We start from the raw sequence: 26,918 nt of genomic DNA, 5'->3' as shown, positions 1-26,918 counted from the left end.
CTTTTAGATAATATTTATTAATAAATACTCTAATAGTGAAACACCAATCCTGAATATCAGTGGGCAACACCATGCATAATAGTCACTAATATTTGCTAATATACAAATTTAGTTTTCATCCATAGATGGTACTTAAGTACAATCTTTCGCTCAGTTTGAAAAAAAAAAATCAAAATTTGGTAGTACATATAACTGACAACTCAATAAAGGCATTAAATAAAGCAAGAAATAGGCTGTTTTTTAAACTGTTTGGTTGTCTGGACTAAGTTATGTGTAGATACTAAAATGCAATTTAAAATCTGTTCACTGTGCTCTTGTGTGCATCCAGAACTTTCATAGGTGTTTCAAAAATGAATCCATTGGCCTTCAGGAGGTTCATGCAGGAAGGAGTGTTGGCATTATTATGATGAGATTACAAATTGAATAAAATTATTATACAACACTTTCTGTACATTGTGAGCTTTTACACTGGTAACATCAACCAAATATTGGTTTGCAAGAACAGTTCTAAAATAAGAGTGATTTATTCAAGATAAACTTCCATCAATGCTTATATAAATAGATTATGTCTGGATAACTCATCCTTCCTCCCCTTCTTCCCCTGTACAGAAGTGGTTTGGAGACTTTCTTCAGTGCCTGTTTACATCACCTGTATTCATATCAAGTAATAAAATGAAGTTTGAAGAGTACAGTTTGTGGTGTTGTGACATCCGCAACTGCAAGCTCCTGACCATCAACAAGGCCCAGTTCTGCAATGTTAAAAGCATCATATTTAAAACTCATTTCTATATAGAGATATTACATTTCCAGAATTGAAACAAAGGAAAAAAATCTGGATTTTTTATGGAACAAAATTTGGAGAAAACTGAAATATATACAGTATTAATTTTAAAACACTTTACAGATATAAACACTTTGTTACTCTATAAAATATGTATAATTAGAATTGCTCAAAATTATGATCGGTGTATAACATCATACACCAGAAAATCATTATAAAATCAGTTTATTTTAAAGTTCTTTTAATTTTTGTACAGTTGACGCTAAAAGCTGCTGAATTCTAAAAGGAACAACTCTTATTTTTTGTCGTTTTAGTAAAAGTGGCAGGTAAAATCTTGTCACTGAAAATAAGAGAAACTGTCAAGTGCCGTAGGAAAGCAAAAGCAGTTATGGATTATATAAGAATTTGACATGCCTATTATTTGTAAAGCTGATGGTCACTGATGGTGCTATGTAAATATATATGAATTTATTCTAATATTTTTGATATACTGCTTACAATCTGTTCATATTTGTTTATATTTTAAATTTAGTCACTGCCCATCTCACTCATTTTTGCAACAACACGGCAGAAATGTCACTGAGCTGGCAGTGTTCATGTCTTTATTCCATCGCTTCACTTTTCTTTCCATTAAAAAACTGAAGAATTTAACTGAAGCCATGATATATCCAAAGCAGCAACTTTAGATGCAGATATTTCACAGGAATCACACTAAGGTTAATGATGCCCCTCAGAGCTCCTGGAATACATGTCTAGAAAAAAACCCTAAAAACTAAACCAGTCAAACCCCATTCCATCAATTTTCTTTTTTCACTTTGCATGTATGCATTCTAATAGTATGATACCTGCCTTATATTGCTATTTCAACACCTACATCTTTAAAGAAAATTATTTTAATGTATAAAAGGATGCCACTGTATTTCATTAAATGCCAATACCATATGCCATATTTGCTCTGAAGCAATTTTTAGAAGAGTTTTCTGACACCTATGGCATACCAGATCAATTTAAAAAAAAAAGCATTAAGCAATGCACACACTTTTTTTTTCAGCAGCATGTCCTAATATGCTTTAATTATTAACTATTAAAGATTACCTTTTAAAGTCTTTGAAAGATTCGGCCTTGTTCGTTCTTCAATTGAAGCTACTGACTGTGGAAGGAGGGAAAAATATACAACATGCATTCTATTATTTTACTTAGCTCTACGAACACACATTCTGTGTTTTTTACTTAAATCTGCAAATATGTGTGCTAAAACGATTCACAAGTATATATAAGTTACCTGTAAATATAGAGTTTTATTTCTTCCATATACCGTAGCAGTTATTGCAGGAGATTTCATTTGTCTGTGCAAAAAAAGCAGCAAGACAACTAGTCAAAATTTTAAAACAAGTATCCCCTTGATCTACTGAAAGTGAATTTTTAGAATCTGAGATTATTACAAATATATAAATAACTGTATTCTATACTTACAATGAAGCACTATTTGTTAAATAATCCAAGACTTCCTGCAGTTTAGCTGATGGAGAAAACTCTATGTTTTGAGGAAGCTGACTACAAGCCAGACAATTTTCCTACAAAGCAGAAAATGAAACATCTGACATTGTAAAAAGAGTAAAGAAATCAGTAGGGCTATAATTCTATGGCTAGGACCTTCTCCTGAGGGCAATGAAGTCTCCAAAGGAAAGGATCAAAGCACCTTTAAGTCTGAATGATCCAATACCATCCCTCCCCTCCCCGAACAGCAGAAAAATTCTGATTAACCCTCTGATTAATTAGACCCTTCCATTTAAGCAAAGCCTTGCATCTGCCAGAACTCCTTGATTTTTATATAGGAGTGCTCTTTCAAGTTGGTCAAAATCCTGCCCAAACATACAAGGAATTATCTTCGTGAAAAATCAGTCTGGTCTTTCTGGACCCAATAAGCAGTGCTGTCTTTGCTGTTATTCTTTCTTTCTAAATTCATATATAAAATCTAACTTGCATCATGTTCAGGTTCACATTACAGCTTACTAACTGATGTTTAATCCTAAATCCTCTGTTACTAGTGATATTTGATATGTGTGAATATGAAATTCTTATTCCAGCATTTCAGTGAGAAAGTGGAATTTGGGATAGGCAGACTATTAGCTTCTAAACATTCCAAATTACAACTCCCACAAGTAAATACCAGTAAATACAAAAATTGTATACTTGTGAACCCCATTTTTAGTCATAGCTTATCCTCCTCCTGTGCTATGATTATTGCTACATAGAGATAGTTCAGATTTTTCTAATAAAAAAAAGTGAACCACGACCAATGCTATACTCTTCAATGTGTAAGAGTGAATACGAACTGCTAATTTCTGTATCAGGTATATTGAGTAATTTTTGCTCCTTCTCAAGCTTCATTACTGCTGTGTAGCCTATAACTGAAATATTACTATTGAACAGATATATGTTAACTTTAACATCACTAACTTTTCAATAAAGAACAGAGCCAACAAGATAGATGAATAAAGGATATGAATTAGGATTCTTACATAAACATTCAAGACTTTCTGGACACAGTACTCGAGAATAAAGTAATTGAAGATCAAAACCAAACAAGGTAAGAAAACTGTATGCAGCAATACTAACCTTCTTTTCAGCTTCAAATGTGTATGTATACAGACCATCAACATCATTGAACACCAAATAGTTGTTCAGAGGCATGTATGCACTGCAAGGAAACATTTCTTAGCATATAAGCAGGAAGTCTTCTAAGAGTTTATAAGCAGCTAGCTCGTAAAAATATTAAAGAATTAATTAATTGCTCCAGCCACAAACAGGGCCTTTTAAAGGACACTAAGTTTGTGCACTTCCCTTGCTAACTGTTTTCGGAAACTGCTTATTAACGGCTTCAGTGAAGTTAGACGCCTTCAAAGGGACAAGGCTGGAAATATCCGGTGAGTGAGTACCCTCAAATCTTAATACAAGAAAATGAAGATTTATTTTTATAAGTTTTAAGTATTTAAAATAAACAGCAAAAAGCAAGACAAGGTTTTGGCTACAGAAAGCTTTAAAAAGATTAAGGGTTCAGAAAACATTGGTTGAATTTTGAATATTAAGACATTGAAATTATTTTTAAATAATAAATGCATGTTTGTAGAAAATAAATTATGATGTTTAGAGATATCTTTGAACAATTCCACTGAGGATTGCATTGAGACTTTGAATCAATTATGGCAGCTTTTTTTTGGAAACAGTTTGTCTTCAGAACAAGATGTTATAGAACAAGATATACAACAAATTCCACTTGAAAACAATATGAATGAAACTTTGGATAAGAATCTGCCATCAGACGTAAAGAGAAAACTATATGAAGTTTTAAATATTAAGAAGGAAATAAAAAAGACAATCCCAGAAAGTAATAGGAATATGTTTTTTTGTTGGATTTACAAAAGAGACTGCTTAAAATATGGAATAAGGATCAACAACTACTGGAATGGATTACAGAGGAAGACTGTTCTGTATTAAAAAAAAAAAAAAAAAAGGAATACAAAGTTAGCTTATTTGACCAGGATTAAAATGGGACATGTTATTTTGGTTGGTTCTTTTTGGATTTACTGATATTTTGACTACTGGAAAAATGTGATATACTAGATTTGCTTATTTGGGTTTTTTTTTTTTTACTTTATAGCTATTTTCTGTATCTTAATTATTTAGTATCTATATGCTTATTATCTAATTGTGGGAATTTTTTTTCAGAGAAACTAGCTCTTTTTGTTAGGTTAAATTTAATCTTTTTTGTATTAGGGTATTGGGACTACTTTATATTGTGAATAGATTAGAGTTGAAATATGGAATGTTTATTTGAATGGGATATGCTGTTATTTGGGGTGGTTATCTCTGGAATGGTTGCTATTTGGAATGGGTTGTGTAGGTTTAGTTTCTTTATACTAGGATATTGGACCTTTGTATGCCTTTCAAATGGGGTTTTGCTTACAGCTAAAGTTAATTAATTTTAATATTTCAGAACTCTGGATTTTTTGCTGACAATTGGATAAGGGGAAGATGTTACTTATTTGGTTTATTAGTAAGAGAAGGGTTATGGGATGAAGAGTTTTATGTTTTTTAATTAAGATGGGTGAAGAAATGATGAAATTGTTTATACGTGTGATGAGGGTGGGAAATTGCTTTCTCAGAAGGGGATTTTTTGCACTGTTTTATTCTCTTTTTTTCCTTTTTTCTTTTCTTTTACTTTGTATTATCTTTTATTGTTCTTTCCAAAAATCTTAATAAAATTATTGAAAAAAAAAGAATTAAGTTACCTTGTGGCTATTTTGAAGACTTCAGTGGCACATATAGCTAGAAATAGAGGGAAAGAGAAACAATCAAAATTATTTAAATATTTAATTGGGAAAAGTACAGATTAAGCAGACTGTTTATAACAACCTGAAAACTAACATATTAATTTTATTTGTGTTTAAACGCTTCTGAAAGTTTGATATTTTTATATATAAGAAAGATTTTATTAGAATAAAATAGCATACTAGGCAATATTTATTTTTATTAGATTCTTTTTTATAAACACCCACAACACAACAATGTAAACTAAAACAATGAAACCATTAAAAACCTTATAAATAACTTAATATAGTACAGGTAGTCCTCATTTAGTGGCTGCAATTAGTTCCGACAACTCGGTCATTAAGCGAAGCAGTCGCTAAGTGAAAATCATGTGACCGCAACTGTGCTTATGATTTTACTTCAGTCTTCCTTCACTTTACAGCGTCAGACAGCTATAACCCCAAACAGCTGGGTGAGCCCAAACGGCAGGGAAGGCTTCCGAAACTTGACTCACAAGGAAGCTGGGTAAAAGGACAAATCTTAAAGCCCTTTTTCTCCGCTCTCCCACCCTTTGGAATGCTTACCCCAGTGCTGTGATAATTAGCAAGAAAGAAATTAATCTTTCTATTTACATTCCTTGGAGAGCAAGAGATTACAAGAGTAAGCAGGCACACAATGAAGAATACACATCAATGCGCTAGTGCCAACTGTTTGCCTAGTGCACTGGTGGCTGTGAGCCCCCAGCTGCTTAGGAGGCAAACAAAAGCCTTTAGTGTGAAACTGATCAGGGTCTTGTCAGTGTCAGGCAGCAGCAGAAGCAGGAAGGTGGGTTCTAATCAACTAATTAAGGTCATAGAGCTGAGCTTGTTAACTTGCAGTTAGCACTTTTTAAGGACACTGCACTGTGGAGAAAAGCAGCTCAAGAAGAGATTGCTTGTTTAAGAAATCTCTCTGTCCTGCAAGGGAGGGGGGAGGAAAAAAAAAGGGTCAGACACAGAACAACACATACTAACTGACTGTAATGGTGAACACGTGATTGAGAAAGAGAGAGAGATGCTGTGAAGATCATAAGTGCACACATTGGTCACAGTTACTTTTTCATCACCACTATAATTGTGAACAATCACTGTCCAAGGCAGTTGTTAAACGAGTACTACCTGTATCCCAACAATAGTTAACCTTCAATACGTCAATTTTAATTACTTAAAAGACTTCAGAAAGAGCTCCAGTTTCACAAATTTCTAGAAGATTAGCAAGGTCAGGGCAAGCCACCCCTATTGTGGAAGGCTATTCCAGAAAATAAGAGCCGCAAAAGAAAAGCAACCCCCCCAGCCTCCCCTCCCTCCCCCATTTTTTAGTAGTGATGGATTATCAGCATTTTTTTCCATATAGTTCATGTTGGATGATTCCAGTTGAAGAAGGTATTCCTGAACGAATCTTAGTGCCAAGCTATATATTAAACTAAATACAGCCAGGACTTTTAACCCTATGTTACCAAAAACTAGTTTGCCTATACAATTGCTGAAATATGTCATTCTAAGGATTAAGCACTTTGCCCAACTGTTTTTAGCCTACCTCTAGCCAAATTTATTTACTTGGAAATAAATCCTACTGATTTCAGTGCATTTTTTTTTGCAACAAGCCCTTTCGATTCAGATGAACTTCCTTTTCAGGATATAAATATATAGGTGTGTGCCATAAAATAATTCTTCTGATCTATTTAGACTGGTCTTATATACAGAGAAAATCAGCACAAACTGACCCTGTTTTCAGCTGGAATCCCCAGCACTACTGTTAAACATAAACAAGAAGTTTTTGGCAGTACTGTACCTGCAATTACAGCATTTGTCGATGCTACTGCTGGAATGATCCGCTTTACAACTCCTGCGTTTGAGGAAGCATCATACACCTTCATGTTATTTTTTTATAGAAAACCGCAATAAAATATGTTGTACGCTTGTGAACTGACTTAGAGACTAACAATAATTCCAAGCAGAGTATCTTCAGAATTGTTTAACAGCTGCAGTTAACACTTAACTAGGAATGGGGAACCATTCTGGCTTGATAACATACTTTCTGACTCTGCCCTGCCTGGGATCACAAGGGGCACAGCTGGTGATGTTCAATTGGGCAGGGTTAAAACTTTCAGGGCTTTTTCAACTTTTGGGAAGGGCATATTTTACTGTGAAAAAATGGGATCCAAAATGTCAGCCCTATCCATTCTATGGGCCACAACAGAGTGCTTGGGCAGCATGCAAGCTACAGACAGCCCAACTATCCTAAGCCATCACTGAATACAAAAATCAGAACAAAAATACAAAGTTGAATAAAGAGCTCTTGCTGAATCTTACCTTGTGTGAGCCTATAGGTTAGACCTTTAATATTAAATTGTGATGCCCTGTCTATAGATTTTTCAAAAATCCATTGTATGTGTTCTGGGTCATCTCCATCTAGGGAAACACCTTCTGCAAGAGAACAGATAAAGCATTTTATTTAAATATAAAATCTTCATTAGCTATAATTTATCTTAGGTCAAAATGATATACTTTGAATCTCATGAAAAAGAGTAAGTAGAATAAATTTTACAAGGAGCCTAGCTATTGACTTTTTCCGAAAGAATCAGAACAATCACAACAGAATGAAGCAGGTTTACCATGATCTTCACTGTATCATACAAGGCAAGAGAAGTTCTGTACATTATTATTCCATTTCTTATATTGATTCAGCTTTGATTACCTCCAAAAGGTTGTTCCTTGGGCCACTGCAATATTCTGACGTACTCAATACAGTGTTCTGGCAGACGAGGCATTGAAGCAATTGTACACATGGGAAAATTTACCTGGTAAAAATAGATAAAAAGATGATTCAACCTGAATTTTGCACAAAGAGGTTTAAAAAAAATGACTGTTTAAAAAAAAAAAGACGGTTTTTCAGCTACCTGTGGTGGATAAAGTTCAAGCGTACATTCAATACAAGCTGTCATGCCTGGAATAATCACACGAGCATTTCCTTTAAAACCTTCTGTTCCTCCGTCAATCAAAGGTATAATAGAACTTGGATCTACTACCCCATCTTCATAGTTTAAAAGGGAAATCTAGAAGACAAAATAGAACGTATTGTATTAGGCTCCTTCCATCTCTCTCTCAGCACCAAAATGTGTAATTCAGCAACACAAGCAGAAGCTGTGGTATTTGAAATAATTACAGGATTGACTGCAGTGGTCATTTCTGGTCCACAGAATGTGACAGAATTATAACAATTCATCTTTCAAAATTAAGAGGAAATTATTACAATATATCTCATTTCATATGCACCTTGAATTTATGTGTATTGTATACAGTCCTCTTCAAGCAATTTCAACCCCATAATGGCTCAAATTATTGGTGCAAATTATATATTTATACTGTTTATATTTGCAATATTATCCTTGTCTGCAAGAGAATGCTATTCTGATTTTCATATTGTAAATTAAAAGCATGGATCTCAGCAGCTGTTGCCCTCTAAAAAGTGCCAGCTTATTAGGATCTATCATCAACTGGCAGAATAAGTCAGTGTTGGTGGAAGCTACAACTCAAGCAACTTTGTGCTAGAGCCATTCTTCAAATACTAATTTGGTATATCTGCTTTCTTAATTAGAAAAAATATTCTAAAAATTATACTGTAATTATATAAAATTACTTAAAGTATATAAAAATATATACATTTTATAAAATGTATAAAAGTGTATTGGTGGGAAAACACCAAATTGAAAAAAGTATTTTAAAAAATTCAGAATAAAACAAAATAATCTATTGAAGATTCTTTCAAATCAGTCTAAATGTGAAATTCATTGTGGTAAATCTAAATGTCATGATCTGCCCCTATATGGATCCTGAGCATTAAGCCAAGACTAAAAGGACAGTAATTTATGAAAAGTGAAATAGAAGCATTACCATGTGCCTAATAAGAATATTATAATATGTCATATATCTTATTTCAGAATTAAAAATGAAACATTTATCCTTTTATAGCAAAAAGAATTCCAGTGTCCATATTTCATAAAAAGCCAAATCAACTTTACTTTTAGTAAAAATACTTACCAACATGCCATTTATCCATCTTCTTGCAATAATTGAATCCAAACCACATACAATTATATGAAATTCTAAAAGAAAACATATAAATATAATCGCTCCTCCATTCCAACATAATTAGCTATAATAATTATAGTCTATGAGTTGAGAGTTTTGCTTACTTAAGGAAAGGATGATTATCTTACTTGACAAACCAAGAATTGCTATTTTCACCATAGGGCATTATAACTTACGTCTATAGAAAGTTTCATCCAGATCCTGAATCTTTTTATAATGTCTGAAAACACACAGTAAAGGAATTATTTCAAGCAATTACCTGATCATTGTGGAATTATTATTAATAATATCACAGTCTACAAAGACAACAAATAATTAACACTAACTGCTTTAAATGGCTCCCAACTTGTTTAACTGTTCCTATTTGAAGCATTTGAAATGTTATTGAAAATTACACTGATGAAGTATAGCATTTTCTGGAATAAAACTAACCATTTTCAACAACTGGAGAAAGACAGGTGGCAGTTCATCTTCTGCCTGAGGGTTTCTGGAAGTATGTAATCCAATACTGTGGCAAACAGTTGCTGGAATATTTTCTTTTTTGCCTTCAAGTCAGAACTGATTCCAGGCCACTACCATGGACTAGTCCATGCAGGTTTTTGGGCAACATTTTTGGAAGAATTTTGCCATTGCCTTCCTATGACTGAGACAGAGTCTCTGTCCCAAAAAACCCCCAGCTGGTTTCTATACCTAAGGTAGGACTAGAACTTGGGTTTACCCATTCCTGCTCCAGTGCCTTGCCCAATACGCCAAACCAGCTCTCATTCCCATACACACACATATAGGGATGTGCAAATGCTACTGTTCTGGAAAACATTGCAACGTTCCATTTTTCTTCCAGGCTGCACCAATCTGGCCATTTCTGAGGAACTCTGTTACTGTAGTTTTCCAGGAGGGTGACTTGCACATCCCTATCAGAACGGATATCCCTTTGGGTTTATTCAGTGTGGTCTTTCTTAAAATTTTCTACCTCTGAAAGGCTTTGAACTATTTAAAAAGATGTTAATGAGAATACACAAGACTGGACAGGCAAAAATTAACATCAGCTGTTGTCTATTTCTTCAGCAATCTAACACATCAGTGTATAATGTTGCCTTAGAAAGCAAAATCAATTCATTTTCAGACTGCATGATTAATAAATATGTTTCACAGTCAAAATACATGTAATATCAGAGTAAGTACTTAGTTCAGAAGATTCCAAGGTGCAATTATCTATTTTAGTATTACAAGTAAGTAGAATGAGCATTCCTCACTCTGGAATCAATCTCCTAAAGCAACAATAAAGAAAAGATGGGGCTGCTGCTGTCCAGCTCAGAAAGTATTCAATGCTTTATTATTTTTTTGAAGGAATCCAAGCAATGTATTTCTTCATGGAAGGATACGGTACCACTGCACAATTGGGAATACGGCTATTGAGAAACTCAGCAGCGACTTCTGCCTTAGGACGGCCAACATCTTTAGGTCTGCAAAGTACAGGTTAAGGAATTAAATTTCTCAGACTAAAACGTTGTGTATTATGTATCAACAAAGTTGATGTCAGCTCTTCAAAGTAGGCAAGATCAAAGAACAGACATAGCAAGGATTCCAGGAATGCTCCTCTATTGTTCTAGGGTATATTAATAGAACCTTGAAAGCCTGTCCAAAACTTTCACTGCCCTTTTTTAAGGACAACAAGGTCATGATGGGACTGTTCTGAGTCTCTTTCTCCCTCTTATTTTCCGACAGTTGAGTAACCATTTTTCCTCCTCCTCCTCCTCAAGGCCAGAGCTAAATTCTTCTAGACCTAACTACCAGCTCCTTTTGCAACAACTACTTATTGACAACCAGTACTTTGATTAGAGCTTTCACTTAAATGCTTACTTCCACCTTCTTTTCAGGAGCAAAAAGTGGCATACATAGCAATCCTTCTTCCCATTTTATCCTCAAACATCAACCCTGTAAAGTAGGTTGGCCTGAAAGAGAGTAACTAGCCCAAAGACATCAATGAGTCTCCAAGGGTGAGAATGAACTTGAATTTGGATATCCATGATCCTGGCCTAACAACTTAATCACTATTATTTCAATTAAATTTAATATAATTTCATGCTTGTTTTGAACTACTGTAGCAAGAGGAAGGAGTAGTATCCATCACCAACATCTACACCAGCTGCCAGGCCCCTCCCTGGGATCTCTACCCTCATACCCCTTCTACCCGAGATTAAGGATGTCTGGGTGTGGCTATTCTGCCAGGTGAAAAGAGGTTCATTATCTCTTGCTACTATCTATCTCTGTCCCTCTTCAACCTGAATTTGGATGAGGTAGAAGATTGACCCTTTCCCAGCGATCAATTTTTCCCCCTTTAACCACAGTTACTAGGCCAAAGCAGTTTTGGAGAATATGGTGCTAGGTTACAAACCCAATACTGGTGTAATAAAGAAAGGAAGGATTTTTATTTGAATAAAAGCAACAATTCTTGCTTCCAAATGTACTCATATTTATTGACCTGGAATTATAAGAAATGGCTTCTGATACAAAACAGGCAACTGTTGTCAGAAGCAAGATTGTAAATACCTGGTACACACATGAAAATATTTTCCTTGCCAGCAGAACAGATGTACTGAATCGTGGCTTCATATAACAAGTACCATGATTTCCTCAAAACTGCTCTTTTGACATGTGCCGTTATCTGATAGATGGGTAACAGATAAGCTTCACAGAATCATCCTGATTAAAATGATTCTCACATCCCCAAAATGAATAAGACAATGAACTGTGGGAAAGGCAGGCAAGCAATGGTAATTACACTTAGCGATGATGTACCTTAGGAGAGTTAGAATTAAACTGTATTATTACAATGATAATGATGATTATTATTATATTTGCCCTCCACTGCAATCAGTTCAATTCTCAGCAACTTACACAATAGAAAAGAAATTTAAAATATCCATGGTAAGCTTAAAAAAATAAAACTTCTAACAGTGAAATAAGACCAAAACAAAAATAAAAGAAAGATTAACCTGATCTTCAGAACAATTCCATCTTCAACATCTGCCTAAATGTACTCAGGGAGGGTGTCCATCTGATCTCTATAAGGGGGAGACCGTTCCAGAGGATTGGTGCTGCCATTGAAAAGCAGAGCCTCCTTCCTTCAGCTCCATTTATTTGCTAATGGTGGGGCCCTAGGGGTAGTTTTTTCTTAGATGATCTACAAGATCAGACAGATTCAGGTTGGAATGGTATGGATCTTTGTACAAAAGATACAACTCCCTGAATTTTGCTACCAGAAGTCTTACAGAAATTAAGAGATTGCCTGAGTATATAGTTCACATCCAAAGAGAAGCTTTAAGTTTATAGCTTACCGAAACAAGAATTGCCTGTTTAAGTTAGATACATCAATAGTGTCCATATCAATTACATGAATCTGTCTAAAACCAGATAGTGCCTGCAAAGACAGAGAAAAGGAAGTTATAAAAGCAACATACATTATTTTCATTGTGATGAACTTGCTGCTTTTGAAAAATACCAATATTTGACAGTATTGTAAGTTAATAACAAAGGAATTGGAGCATTCATAGCCACCAGCTCCTATTTGAGGCCACAGAGCCTACAAAGCCTGCCCTGCTAAAATTTGATAAAAATCAATGTCACATTTTTCTGCCCTTTAAAACAAAAAGCAAAACAGATGCACTGGGGAACTTGTTTTTATTTTAAATGACCCTTTCAAAGTTTAAAAATGGGGCAAAAGCTATCACTTCCCTACCTCCAAAGTCCCCCCAAATCTTGAAAAAGCTGTTCAACCCAGGAATAACAAATGCTACGTCTGTTGGAGAACAGAATAAAAAATGCAGTAATGATTCAGCAACAATCTTTAATTCATCAATTTTACTCTATCAAATAACTTTTTCTAGAAAAATACCATAATACACTAATAATAACTTCTGTGACATACCTTGCCTAATCCTTCTCAGAAAGTTATATGGAAGTACTAGTATTAAACACTGTTGTATATGTCAAAGCATAAACAAAAAACTCTTAAGTAGTAAATTTCACTGCTTCATCTAATTTCCACAATACATTAAGAAGCTGTTAGATGTCAAAACATTCAATACAATGAAAACAGCTAATCTTCTCAGCATGTGATTTTCAGCACATTCTGGGAATGCAAGGGATTGGATTGAGTAAGAGCCATGGAATTATGCTTCCGGAACAAGATCTGCCTGCCAAAGGCTATTCCTAAAAGTAAGAGAGTCCTGTAAAATGCTTATTATTTCTTTATTTAAAACATTTGTATACAGTAGCTGTCCATCTTAAAGCTAAACCCTAGGCGGCTTACAATCCAAAAATAAAACAATATATACAATAAAAATGCAATAAATAAAAACACAAGAACCAGTAAAACCAAAACAGAAAAACCCAGTACCACAACCACACTTCCCTGAAATAGTCCCAACATTCTCATCCCACTCTGATCTCATCCTGTCCCAACACAAGGGGGGAAGAGCCAGGTCTTAAGTGCACTCCTGAAGATTAAAAGGATAGGGGCTTGTTGGATCTCGAGGGGAGAGTGTTCTATAGGGCAAGGGAAGCAATGGAGAGGGCACAATTCCAAGGACCCACAAGATGGCAATGTTTAAGGGAACAGAACTAGAGCATGCCCACCCTATCCGCTCTGGTGAGATGGGCAAACACCCTCAGGCAGAGGTGGTCCTGCAGATAACCCAGTCCCATGCCATGTAAGTCTTCAAAGGTGATAACCAGCACCTTGAATTGCACCTGGAATGAAATTGGGAGCCAGTGCAACTCACGCAACAGGAGTATAATATGGGTGAACTTAGGGGCGCCCACATTGTGCATGTGCTGCTGTTCTGGACCTGTACAGGTAATCCTCGGTTAATGACCACTTGTTCAGCGACAGTTCAAAGTTACAATGGCACTGAACGAATGATACTTATGACCAGCCCTCAAACTTCTGGCCATCCCAGCAACCCCAGGGTCACATGATTGCGATCCAGATACTTAGGATGGTTGCAGTGTCTCACAATCATGCGATCACCATATGCAACTTTCCCTGCCGGCTTCGGGCAAGCAAAGTCAGTGGGGAAGCCAGCAGGGAAGGTCGCAAGTCACTCCTGTAAGTTGCTCCCATTCCTGCCACTTTTTCTCCCAAGAAGCCTGGCTACAGAGTACGAGATCCCAGGGATCTCGTACTCCGTAATGTGTGCATGCAGCACCCCCTCATCCACACTCCATAGCTCACACCCGCTTGCACAGCAGCCACCAATGCACCCTCACACACCCAGCAGCAGCCACCGCCACCTACCTACGCTTGCATCTCAGCAGCCACTTACCCACCCATCAGCCTGCTTGCAAGATGTCCAGCACTTGCAACTTCCTGCCAGCTTCCTCACTGACTTTGCTTGTTGGAAGCTGCCAGGAAGTTGTGAGGAAGTTCTTGCTTAATGACCTGCAATCCTTGCTTAACGATGGCAGTGGGGACTGCTGGGATTGCCATTGCTAAGCAGTGTGGTCACAAGTTGCCCTTTATGACCGCATTGCTTAGCGATGGAAATTCTGGTCCCAATTACCATTATTAAGCAAGGACTATTTGTAGTAACTTCCAGGAGGTCTTCAAGAACAGCCCTATGTAGAGTGCACTGCAGTAATCCAAATAGGAAGTGACCCCTGGTGTGAGTGATCGTGAGCATGGACTCCTGGTGCAGGAAAGGGTGCAGTTAGCACACAAGATGGACCTGTTCAAAGGCCCCCTAACCACTGTTGCCACCTAGTCATCGAGCAGGAGCCGTGAGTCTAGGAGGACCCCCAAACTGCACACCAGCTCGGTCCAGGGGAATGCCATCCTGTCCAGAGTCAAAGATGACATATCCCCAGACCCGGGGGCAGGGGGACAAAGAGCCAAAGTGAATTCATCTTGCCAGGGTTGAGTTCAAAGTCGGTTCCTTCCCATTCAGTCCCTCATAGCTTCCAGGCACTCAGTCAGCACTACAACAGCATTACCTGTCTGGCTGGGGGTAGAGATGTATACCTGGGTATCATCAGCATACTGATGATACCACACCCCCTGCCAGTGAATTACCTCACCCAGTGGCTTCATGTAAATCAGGGGAGGGGAGAGAGGAGAGAGGAGAGAGGAGAGAGGAGAGAGGAGAGAGGAGAGAGGAGAGAGGAGAGAGGAGAGAGGAGAGGAGAGGAGAGGAGAGGAGAGGAGAGGAGGAGGGAGGACTGAGCACTGAGACAACCTCCACTGCAGGGGCTAGGGCTCGACTTCCCTCCCACACTACCAACACTGGTCATGGAGAAAGGAGAACCACCACAAAATGGTGTCTCCCAACCCCTGAAGCCAATTCAGAAAGATATCATGGTCGATGGTATCAAAGCCCACTGAGAGATCCAGGAGGGCCAGGACAGTTGCACCATCCCCATCCTGAGCCCTCCAGAGATCATCTGCAAGCGTGACCAATGCCATCTCAGTACTGTGCCCCAGCCTGAGCTCAGGGTGAAAAGGATCCAGATAATCCACTTCATCCAGGGCCCTCTGTAGCTGAGCACCAATCACCCTCTCAACAACCTTCCCAAAAAAGGGAAGGTTGAGGACTGGACAAAAGTTGTCTAACACAGTTGGGTCCAAGGATGGCCTCTTGAGAAGGGGGTGTACCACTTCTTCCTTCAAGGCAGGCAGTACTATCCCTTCCTGCAAAGAGGCATTAATCACCGCTTGGACCCAACCATATACCACCTCCCATGAGGCCCTTACTAAGCAGGAGGGGCATGGATCTAGAACAGAGGTGGCTGAACATAGTCACAAGGAGCCTGTCTACTTCCTCAGCTCAATCGGCTTGAACTCGTCCTAGATAACTGGGCTCAGACATGTCCAAAGGAACTGCCCAGCCAGAGTCCAACTCTGAGTGAAGTCAAGCGGCTTTGTTGAACAAATGCCAAGAATATTCCTCACAGTGGCCTCATAAGAGCTCCCCAACTTCTTCCTTACCCAGCATGAACAAAGGAACCAACACCACCAAAACTACCAGTCAGGATCAGGTATAATCAGGATAAGACACAAAGAACCAATCAGAGACTAGTCCTCACGAACCTGCACCAACTGAAAACCAGCTCGGCTAGACCAACTAAAGTGTAATATCTTTATATTTTATTAGCCAGATTTTAGATCATCAACACTGCCACATTTCTGATTAAATGTACAGCTTTTAAAAGGAAAAGAAAAGCTGTTATGACTTTCATAACAACTTATTTTTCAATGATGTCCTCTTAATGGAACCAACTAAAATGAAGGTCTATCAGTTAATAACACAAATTAACTGCCTTCTCCAATCAGATGCCCTTCTTCTGGTCCAGGTCAGATTGTAATGCATATTATTCCCAACCATTATGACTAACTTGGCCTATAAGTCTATAGGTAGATTTTAAAATTTCTATCTAGCCTTCATCTCAGCTAAAGCAACTTCATCTCAGCTAAAGCTTCCTTGAGCTTATAAATTAATGAAAGTTTGTTATTTTGTAAAACATGCCAATATTTTAAATATACTGGGTGAACTTCTGAGAATAACATGCTAATATTTTTGTTTTCGTATGATTACACAGATATGAAGAGTCTGTCAGACTGGATGTGTTTTATGTATTTATTCTGTATAATATTTTTTTTAATTCCTGAATGCAATCTGTAACGACCTTATTGCTTAAAAAAAAAACCTCTTATCATATTTTATATATAAACACATGAAACCAAATGACATGATCTACTTGGAGTAAGTCAGGAGGAAACCATACAAAATGAACTATCATAGTAAATAAGTGAATAGGGCAAATTGTAAAGAGATAAAAATTAAACTGTTACCAGATTTTTCAGGAGTTCACATCCCAATCCTCCAGCTCCAATTACTAGAACTTTACATGTATTTAAGAGAAAATCAAGGGGCTGTAAAGAACCAAGACAAACAATTTACTGAAAGTAAAACACAATACTTTCACAAAAATGATTGCATTAAACTTTAATACTTAAAAAAACAAAAATTGCACAATTCACTGTAAATCAGAATTAGCCTTCTGGCAATATAGATTATGGAGTCCTTGGTGGTCTCTGAGCTTGGTTGTTTCCTTGCAGGAAACATTATCCAACTAGGTAACATCTTCAGTGCTAGAAGGAAAAGGGGTTTGCTCTGTCTTTATATACAGTAGCTTGCCCTGTCAGTGTTGGAAGGGGTTTTGTTTTCTCCTTGGTAGTCCCTTGATTAGGGTATTGTTTACTGCTTGTTTGTCTGGTGTTAATCCTGGTGTTAATCCTTGCTTATCTGGGTGTCGATTGCTGGCAAGGAGATGTTCTGGTATTTTTGTTTCCTTTCTGTTGTCTCTTTTGAATGGTGTGTAAATGCTGTTTATCTCTATGTGCCTGTTGATGGCTGACTCATCTGAATCCCAAGACAATACTTGTCTGAATACAAAAAAAAAAAAAGACCAGAACACCTCCTTGCCAGCAATCAACACCCAAATGGGGATTAACACCAGACAGTAAACAATACCCTAATCAAGGAACTACCAAATCAGACAAACAATCAAGCAGTAAACAACAGCCTAATCAAGGAACTACGTAGGAGAAAACAACACCCTCTCCAACACTGACAGGGCAAATGACTGTATATAAACACAGAGCAAACTCCACTCCGTTCTAGCACTGAAGTTGTTACCTAGTCAGGTAATGAAATGTCTGCAAGAAAACAATCAAGCTCAGAAAACACCAAGGACTCCACAGTTCAACTCTGAGCTACAGATATTCTCTTCTACTGGTAGTATAGAATTACTACAGAAAATCCTGCATTAGATGTTTATACATGCAATAAATATCTAGACAGAACCCAAAGAATCTAATGGGAATATAGTGATGTCAATGGATTCAACATGTTCAATATACATATCTGACAGTTTCATACTGCATCTCTGAATTAACTGGTGTAGTGCCTAAAATGATCATCTCATTATAATTATTTTTAAATGCAGCAGGCCATCTGTAGGCAAAGCAACATCTTCTAATGTATATGCTTGTACAAATACATGCATATATACACATACACATGCATTATAGTTCAAGAGTGGAACTACCATCAGCCACCTTCTCTACATGGATGACATTAAGCTGTATGCTAAGAATGAATGAGACATCGACTCGCTGATCCACCTGACACAGATCCACAGTGAGGACATCAGGATGTCATTTGGACTGCAGAAGTGTCTCCAGATGGTAGTAAAGAGAGGGAACATAGTTAAGACTGATGGGGTGGAACTACCAGCAGGCCACATAGCACACATCCAGACAAGCTACAGACCTTGGTATCTCACAGTCACATGAGAACCATGATGAGAAGGCAAGGAAAACAGCAACATCCAAGCACCACCAAAGGATAAGACAGGTCCTGAAGAACCAGCTCAATGGGAAGAACAAGATACATGCCATCAACACATGCACCCTGCCACTCATCAAATACCCTGCCAGTATAGTGAGCTATCCAAAGGAGGACATGGAGGCTGCTGATGTGAAGACCTGGAAGCTCCTCACAATGTACTGAGGTTTCCACCTCAACTCCAACACCCAGAGACTGTACACCAGCTGGAAAGAGGGCAGGCGGGGTCCGGTGTCAAAGCCACTGTCCTGGACAAAACCCAGAGCATCCAGGAGTACATCAGTAAGATGCCACCCAAAGATGAGCTGCTGAGAAAATGCCTGAGGCAGCAGCAGACATGGGAGGAAATTCAAGCAGAGGAAGTGCCATGGCAAGACAAGCCCCTGCATGGGATGTACCATCGACAGATAGCTGAGGTGGCTGACATTGGGAAATCCCACCAGTGGCTGGAAAGGGCTGGACTAAAAGACACCACTGAGGCACTGATCATAGCAGCACAAGAACAGGAACTAAGCACTAGATCCATAGAAGCAGGGGTCTACCACACTAGACAGGACCCATGGTGCAGACTGTGCAGAGAAGCTTCATGTGTCCAACACATAGTGGCAGTGTATAAGATGCAGGCAGGAATAGCATACACTGAATGGCACAACCAAGTACCTGGCACTGTGTGCAGGAACATCTGTACAGTGTATGGGCTAGACCCTCCCAAGTCCAGATGGGAGATTCCACAGAAGAACATGGAGAATAACAGGGCTAAGATCCTGTGGGACTTCCAGGTCCAGATGGACAGGCAGGTACGCCCAATCAACCAGACATCATGGTAGTAAACAAGGACCAGAAGACAGTGGTGGTGATAGATGTAGCGGTGCCAAGTGACAGCAACATCAGGAAGGAGTATGAAAAGCTAGAGAAGTACCAGGGCCTGAAGGAGAAACTAGAGGGGATGTGGAAAGTCAAGGCCAAAGTGGTCCCAGTGGTGGTAGGAGCACTCAAGGCTGTGATTCCTAAGCTGGGAGAGTGGCTCCAACAGATCCGAGGAACAACATCAGAGCTCTCTCTCCAGAAGACTGCAGTGCTAGGAACAGTTCAGATACTGCACAGAACCCTCAAACTCCCAGGCCTTTGGTGGAAGACCCAAGACTGAGGAAGACACATACCACCCATAGAGGTAAGAGGGGAATTTTATTCAGCAGTGAATTCCACTGACATATGCTTATCAACTCACTAAATCTCCTCACAGTATATGCTTTAAACTGTAGTGTTATTCATGGTTTGGAATAGAATTAATAAGTACTTCCACATTCACTTTAACCAATAGAAAATGATAAAATGCAGAGAAAAATCAGGAATGTTCAGCAAGTATGCACCTGTGCCATGAGGAGGTTGGGAGAATGAAACATGTAATCCCATAGCGACCTATCATTCCTTAAATCAGAAGGCATTAAGTCAAAAGTTCAACATTAAATCTATTTAATTTTGTCTTCCTATAGATATTCTGGTTTGTGTTTAAATACCTCTTGTGTGTATAAACAACTAATTCAGGATTTTCAAGAACTGCACTTATAAACTAGTAACATATATGATAAAACTGAAATGAATAAGCAGTTCAACATTATCTCACCATTTTCAGTGTAGGTACTGTAATTTCATAGTTTCTTCCTCTATACAAAAGTCCCAAAATTTTATTCTTAAAGTTTTTCAGCACAGTCATGATCTTTTTTGCACATTACATTTTCCAAAACTATTTGTTTACTATTACAAAATTAGTTGGTTAATTTCAGAAGTTTATCTTTCATTACTGAGTGACAAACAGAAACATTCACAATAGTTTGCAACACAATACTTGTATTTAAAAGAACCATTTCTCACTTGAGTGCCTGGCTCGAAATCAGGGTGTGTGAACGGTCCAGATCGCTCGAGGAACTTCTTGACATGGTTCCAGCGACCTTCCCAGTCTCCATTGTCCCCACACCCACCATCAACAGCCATTCTGCACAGAACATAGAAACTCAGCTGCAAAAAAAAGTATGAAAAACACGCACAAATAGACAAAAACCACGATCCCTTCGAGCTCAGCCTTTTGCCCTGCTGAAATACGTTTATCCCTGTACAAGTCATAAGGAGCTAGGTATTATCAATTTCATTTGATAATATTACGCAAATAAAATATGCAGGTATAGAAAAATTGACTCTGTTGACTATGGCCAATTAACATATACCCATTTATCATAGACTAATAAAAAACTGTTGTTAAAATTAAATTAAGTACTAAGTTATGAAGTCTTGAAACTGAATGTTCAGGTTTATCTTTCTAGAATAAATGATATGAAAATACTGGAATTTAAAAAGAAAAAAAGCAAAATATCTACTTACTGAGGCTTGGTTTACAAAACATACAGTTAGGCTTGGGGCATTTGACACAGATGCATATAGCCCATCCAATTTGTAGGTCTATTGTTTGAATAATTTATTTTCAAATCTGATGAATTATCCAAATACTTTTAAAAGACCCAATTTAAATAGTTCAAAATTTAGATATGTGCTCTAGGATAAAAATATTTTAATTATATTGCTATCACATGTTTAGTTTTAATCTTCACTGTAGGGTTTTTTTCTTAAGTTTTCTTCACAAACTATTGAATAGTAGAGTGTAAATGGTAGTCTTTGATAAACTCAAAAATTAACATAAAACTGGCATCTGCAGGGAACTAGTGTTCTTGACCTAGGTTGGCAGAGGATGTGCAAACATTCCAAATTTGAAATGTTTTAGGCTCAAAAAAAGCTCATTCCCAACTTATTATGGGTTGTTCTAACTATTCTGGAAGCATTCTGAGCTCAAAATGGTTCCATCTGGACCTTAGAAAACAAAGGTGTTTTAAGTGTGATATCAGAGATATGGGTTGGAAATTTTCCCCTTCACACAAGTATGGTAGCTTCAAAATCATGATTTTGTTGTTACATATCCTATTGTCCAATATTGTTTCAAACATTCCAGTGAAAATAATTTTCTCCCACATATCAAGCTTTTAGTTTCTCAATGTACTGTTCAAACCTCATAAAATATCCCAGATTTTTTTCCCCACATCAAATAATATAGTCAAAAGGCTTGTGCAGACTATGAACATTGAAAATAATATGCTGATTTATTTCCACAGGGAAATTCATTTTCTGGAAAATCCTCATCTCTATGTGAAATACTTCTGAAATGGTCAGAACAACTGCATCAAGCTCAAGATGTTTGAAATGTGAAACACTGGGCACACTTATTTAGAAAATTGGGAAATACATTTTTACAGCCAATAAATATTTTAAATTATTTTTATGATTGTTTTTGAAAAAACATATTATTCCTAAGACATTTAAACCAAGTGATACATTTTTTCCACAGTTTGTATCTTTTTGTTTTAAAAGCCAAAATAGTATCTTTATTTTTTAATGTTTTTATTTATGTGATGGACTTTATTTCAAGACTGCTGTTGAGATCCTTGTACACTGCCCAGAGTCATGAGATTGGAACTGTATGGAAATTACATTAATAAAAAAATATTTCACTTCACAAATTTAGGGAGTAACCATATCTAGAGTTACCTTTGTCCAGTGTCTCTTCATCTGTAATAAGTTAACTGCTAATAATGCTCATTATTATTTTCTTTCTACATTATGCACTGGCAATCATTAACATACTGAAGAGACATCCTTCTCTCTCTAATCTCTGCAGGTGTATACTTAACATTTTAGTTAAGTGTTACTTAACATTTTAGTATTTATGTTACTAGCAAATAACTTCTTTGGCAAAATTTAAGATCCTTTTTGGATTTGTCTTTAAAATGTTTGTAAGAGTATTGATGCCCAAGTACCCCTTATGAGAGATCTGGATAAAAAGATGTAAATGGAATCCTCATTCAACCATATTTCTCACTGAGGTAGGAAGGATGATACCCAGTTTAGACTGTGGTTGAATTCACATGACTGCATATTCCTGAGTCTCCCCTGCATACAGAAAGCCATCAGAGGAGAAAGGGTTCCATCCTACTAAGCTTGCCCAAAATCTGAAGTTGCATAATCAAGAGATACAGTTCTGTGAAAAAGTATTTTTCCTGTTTTTGGATTTTGCACATTTTTGGCATTGAATGTTAATGGAGCTTCATGTGGGTCCTACTGATATATATAGGGAGTCTTGGTAAACAAATCAAACCAAAGTTAAATGCTTCCTTCCTTCCTTCATCATTTATGTTATTCAGTATGCATATGTGCTGGTGTGAAAAAGTAATCACCCCTTAGATTCAATAACCAGCTGTACAGCCTAGGAATTGCAACCAAATGCTTCCTATAATTGGTTACCAGTTATTTTATGTACATTGCTGAGGCGGGAATTTTGTTCCATTTCTTCAAGACACACTGCTTCAACTCAGTAACATAAGGATTGTTGTTTCAGGTCCTGCCATAACATTTCTACAGATAGTCCTCATTTAGCGACCATAATTGGGACAGGCAGCTCTGTCATTAAGCAAAGCAGTCATTCAGTAGCAAAGCAGTCAAGTGATTGTGACTGTAGTTTCCTTTTCCCCACTCCCCCGCCCTTTGGAATGCTCACCCCGGCACTGGGATAATTAGCAAAAAGGGAATTAATGTTTGTATTTACATTCATTGGAGAGGAAGAGATTACAAGAGAGTAAGCAGGCACACAATGGGAATACACATTGAAAGCAACGCAGTAAGGCAGCCCCAAGCCCACTCAGCAAAAAGCCGGTGTATTCCCCATTGTGCGCCTGCTTACTCTCTTATAATCTCTTCCTCTCCAATCTCTCCACTCTGCAAGGGGCAAAAAAAAAGAAAAACAAAAGGTCAGGCACAGGACAGTGTGTAGACTGTAATGGCAATCACGTGACTAAGGGATGCTGTGAAGGTTGTAAATGCAGGCATTGATCGTAAAGTTATTTTTTTCAGCACCATCATAACTTTGAATGGTTGTTAAACAAGGCAGTCAGTAAGCAAGGTCTACCTGCATGTGGTTTAGTTGTGAATTTCAAGTTGGCTGTTTCCTAGCACTGGGTTCACATCCAATTTTTTGTAGAGCTGCATGTATATTTGAGATCATTCCCTTGCTGCATGACTCGCTTCAGCTGGCAGACAGGTAGCCTGATATGTTCTGATATAAAACAGCATTCATGCTTCTTTCAATGATGGCAAGTCATCCAAGTTCTGAGGCAGCAAAGCATTCCAGTTTTGACATATTTCCATTCAACATTCCTCCAGAATTCTAGAAAGTAGTCTGTGCTTTTCAGCAAACTTCAGGTGAACGTCACAACTCTTCTTAAATGGTGATTTTGTGATATCCTGATAATTAATGCTATAATTCTTAGAATGATTTTGCCAGGACAGCCATTCTTAAGAATATCCACTATTATCCCAAATCATCTTTATTATAAGACTATGTCTCTGACTGTGGATTTGTGGTGCCCCAGAGCTTCAAAAATGGTTTCATAACCTTCTCTATAAAAATAAGTACCAGTGACTTTATGTTCTTTAGAAACTTCTTTTGAGTATGGCATGATGTACCTCTAGAATCTGTGCTATGAAAACTTTATTGTGATAAGGGAGTCAAAGTTTGTAACACTTATATAGGGCAGGGCTGGCCCAAATCAACCCTAATTGTTTAACAAAGTACTGGCACAATTGTATCTCACTGCCCAGAGTCACTTTGTGTGAGATGGGCAGCTATATAAATACAATAAATAAATAAAATCTTGTTGACCCTTGAACTGAACCAACTAAATGAGGGGGAGGGGATTACATTATCATGCTGGCACATAGCTTGTTGGATTGTTTTATTTATGAAATAAGCACCAAACGTTGGTATTATTTGTTCACTCAGACTCCTCTTACATATCAGTACAGGTAAGCAGTACAAGGTAGTCCTTGTTTAGTGACCGCAATTGGTTCTGGTGACTTGGCTGCTAAGTGAATCAGTCACTAAGTGAAAATCACATGACCATGACTGTGCTTATGATTTTACTTCAGCTTTCCTTTGCTTTACAGTTTCAGAATGATACGACCCCAAACAGTGGGGAAGGTTTCCAGAATTCATCTCACAAGGAAGCCAGGTATAAGGGCAAATCTTATAGTCTTTTTTCCCCACTCCCCCACCCTTTGGAATGCTTACCCAGGCACTGTGATAATTAGCAAGAAGGAATACACATAAAAAGGAATGCGCTAGCACCAGCTGTTTGCCTAGTGCACTTGCAAGCCCCCAACCACTTAGGAAGCAAACAAAAGCCTTTCATGTGAAACTGATTAAGGTCTTGTCAGTGTCAGGCAGCAGCAGGAAGGCAGGTTCTAATCAACTAATTAAGGTCATAGAGCTGAACTTGTTAATTTGCAGTTAGCACTGTTTAGGGACGAGCTGTGCTGCAGAGAAAAGCAGCTCAGCTTGTTTAGGCAATCTCTCTACCTTGTCGGGTGGAGGGAAGCAAAAAACAGCTCAGGCACAGGACAATGTGCACTAACTGACTGTAATTGCAAACATGACTGAAAGAGAGAAAGAGAGAAAGAGAGAGAGAGAGATGCTGTGAAGGTTGTAAATGCAGGCACTAATAGCAAAGTTACTCTTTCATTACTGTCATGACTGTGAATGGTCACTGTCTGAGGCAGTTCCTAACAAGGAAAACCTGTAGATGACATTCTCGTAATAGTCACTTACAAAGAAACAAAAAACTTCAGAAAATCCAAAAGGGGGCAAATACTTTTTCACAGAAGTGTAGTTTCCTGAGGATGAACTAAGGGAATCAGCATATGTGACTAACAGATACTTGTGACCAGCTTTTGATAAGTTACATATAGCTTGATTCTTCCCAACAAGCTTTGGCACAGCCCTTACCACAATCTTATTACAATTTTTAATCTCTTCAGCCTGGTGATTAATAATGTCTGTTGGAGATGATATATTAGCCTTGCGTTGAAACAATTCCACTTGTTGCCAGTTGTTCAATATACTATACAAAGCCTAATGTAGCAATGACCCAAATTTCCTACTCCTTATGGGAGTAAGCAGAGATCCATCAGGCATCTTTTCCAGGTCCTTCTGCAGATATATTTGACAACAATAATTCTATTCTATGATGTGGCCTGTATTGTGGAACAAACTGCTGCTGAAAAAGAAAGGAGGCAACTCCAAACGTCCCTTTTTCACTCACATTCATCTGAGATTTATTTGTTTTAGGTTGCTAATTTTACGGCATTCTATTTTGTATTTGTGTAACTTGCCCAGAACTGCTAGGGTTGGAATAACACACATAAATTTCATTTTAAAAAATAAATGCCTACCTAATTATATCAGTGAGTACAGATAAGTTTCCAAGATCACCCCTATTCTTCCTCCCCCTCCCTTTCTACTCCGCTTGCCTTCAAACGCAAAAGCCAGCAGCTACTTCACACGAATTGACGCTGCCTTAAAAAGATATTGCCACTATGGATTTAGGGTCCCCCCATGAACAGCACTGCTGCTCCCCTGCCTCTTCAGTATCCGCTAGGCCCGCGTGCTCTGCAAAAGAGCCGCGGCGGCGGTGGTGGTAAGGCAGCCGGAGCCCCTGCCCTCCTTCCCGAACAGCCCCCTGCCCGCGTCCCCGCTCCTCACCACCATCATCGCCAGCACCTCCTCGCCTCTTCCTTCCTCCTCAGCGCCCCTCCGCCCTACCCCGCACTGACCCCATCTCTCTCTGCCTCTCTCCCGCTAGCCGCCGCCGCTCCTCTAGCCTCCTTCTTTTCTTCTCCCTATAACGAGAGAGAATAAAAGAAGGGTCAGTCACCGACCGGGTCAGGCTCAAGTCGCGCTCCCCCGCCACGACCAGGAAGGCGGGTGGGGGGCAGAGGCGAAAGGGGGGCTCCCCGCCACCACCCCGGAGCCTGTTCCAGGCAGCGACGGCGGGGAGGGATTAGGAAGGGAAACAAGCCGGCGCGGAGGTACTTACGGCTCCTCACCATCCGCCATAGCCCCTTCTTTTTCGTCTCCCTTCCCACAATGCACCACGAAAGGAAATGCCTTGCCGGCCACGTTCTGAAGCCATAGAGTTCTATTTGGTTGGCGGAGGGCGGAGTCTGGATAATAGCCTGCTGTTGCCGGTCTCCAAGCGGATGTAGAGGAAGATTTAAGGAAAAAGGTACTGCATCCACTTCTGGTGCCGATTAAAGTGCCGCCATGTGCGGGTCTCGCATGGCGAGCAGAAACCCACGCTGTGCCGTACTGAGTACTACGGGGCTGGCTTCTGAATAAGCATACAGGCGGCTTTT

At 38.4% G+C, this 26,918-nt stretch overlaps 1 protein-coding gene across 5 annotated transcripts; it reads right to left on the bottom strand.

Annotated features, from left to right (window-relative positions):
• Positions 1 to 23: 23 nt before the first annotated feature.
• Positions 24 to 26,689, bottom strand: UBA3 (ubiquitin like modifier activating enzyme 3). 5 transcript variants are annotated; one of them, XM_088134357.1, is made up of 18 exons: positions 26,600 to 26,689; positions 26,337 to 26,402; positions 20,502 to 20,622; positions 17,072 to 17,152; positions 12,561 to 12,643; positions 10,605 to 10,685; positions 9,399 to 9,442; positions 9,172 to 9,236; positions 8,031 to 8,186; positions 7,829 to 7,931; positions 7,444 to 7,557; positions 6,923 to 6,976; positions 5,074 to 5,110; positions 3,401 to 3,482; positions 2,255 to 2,355; positions 2,064 to 2,127; positions 1,877 to 1,931; positions 24 to 749 (listed from the first exon to the last, which is right to left on the bottom strand). In XM_088134357.1, exons 1-18 carry the CDS (start codon positions 26,617 to 26,619, stop codon positions 661 to 663), a joined length of 1,416 nt encoding a protein of 471 aa, XP_087990483.1. In that variant the 5' UTR covers positions 26,620 to 26,689; the 3' UTR covers positions 24 to 660. The 5 variants fall into 5 exon arrangements, with proteins under 5 accessions (XP_087990483.1, XP_007435507.1, XP_007435506.1 ...); XM_007435445.4 differs by lacking the exon at positions 26,337 to 26,402 and having other exon boundaries at positions 25 to 749; positions 20,502 to 20,645; positions 26,600 to 26,677; XM_007435444.4 differs by lacking the exon at positions 26,337 to 26,402 and having other exon boundaries at positions 25 to 749; positions 26,600 to 26,676.
• Positions 26,690 to 26,918: the final 229 nt, after the last annotated feature.

This window comes from Python bivittatus, unplaced genomic scaffold, assembly GCF_059951505.1.
Source record: "Python bivittatus isolate LINGU-HERP-01145 unplaced genomic scaffold, Pbiv_v1 ctg000080_np1212, whole genome shotgun sequence".
Classification (NCBI taxonomy): domain Eukaryota; kingdom Metazoa; phylum Chordata; class Lepidosauria; order Squamata; family Pythonidae; genus Python; species Python bivittatus.
This window is presented reverse-complemented; position numbering and strand designations above follow the sequence as displayed.

What these genes read in the sequence shown, in the direction of transcription:
- UBA3 (XM_088134357.1), bottom strand. Translation starts at nt 26,619, where the DNA reads ATGGCGGATGGTGAGGAGCC. An exon ending in GTGAACTCCTGAAAAATCTG is followed by an intron (nt 12,644 to 17,071) that starts GTAACAGTTTAA and finishes CTGTCTTTGCAG; the next exon opens with GCACTATCTGGTTTTAGACA. An exon ending in GGATGAAACTTTCTATAGAC is followed by an intron (nt 9,237 to 9,398) that starts GTAAGTTATAAT and finishes GTTTTCTTTTAG; the next exon opens with AATTTCATATAATTGTATGT.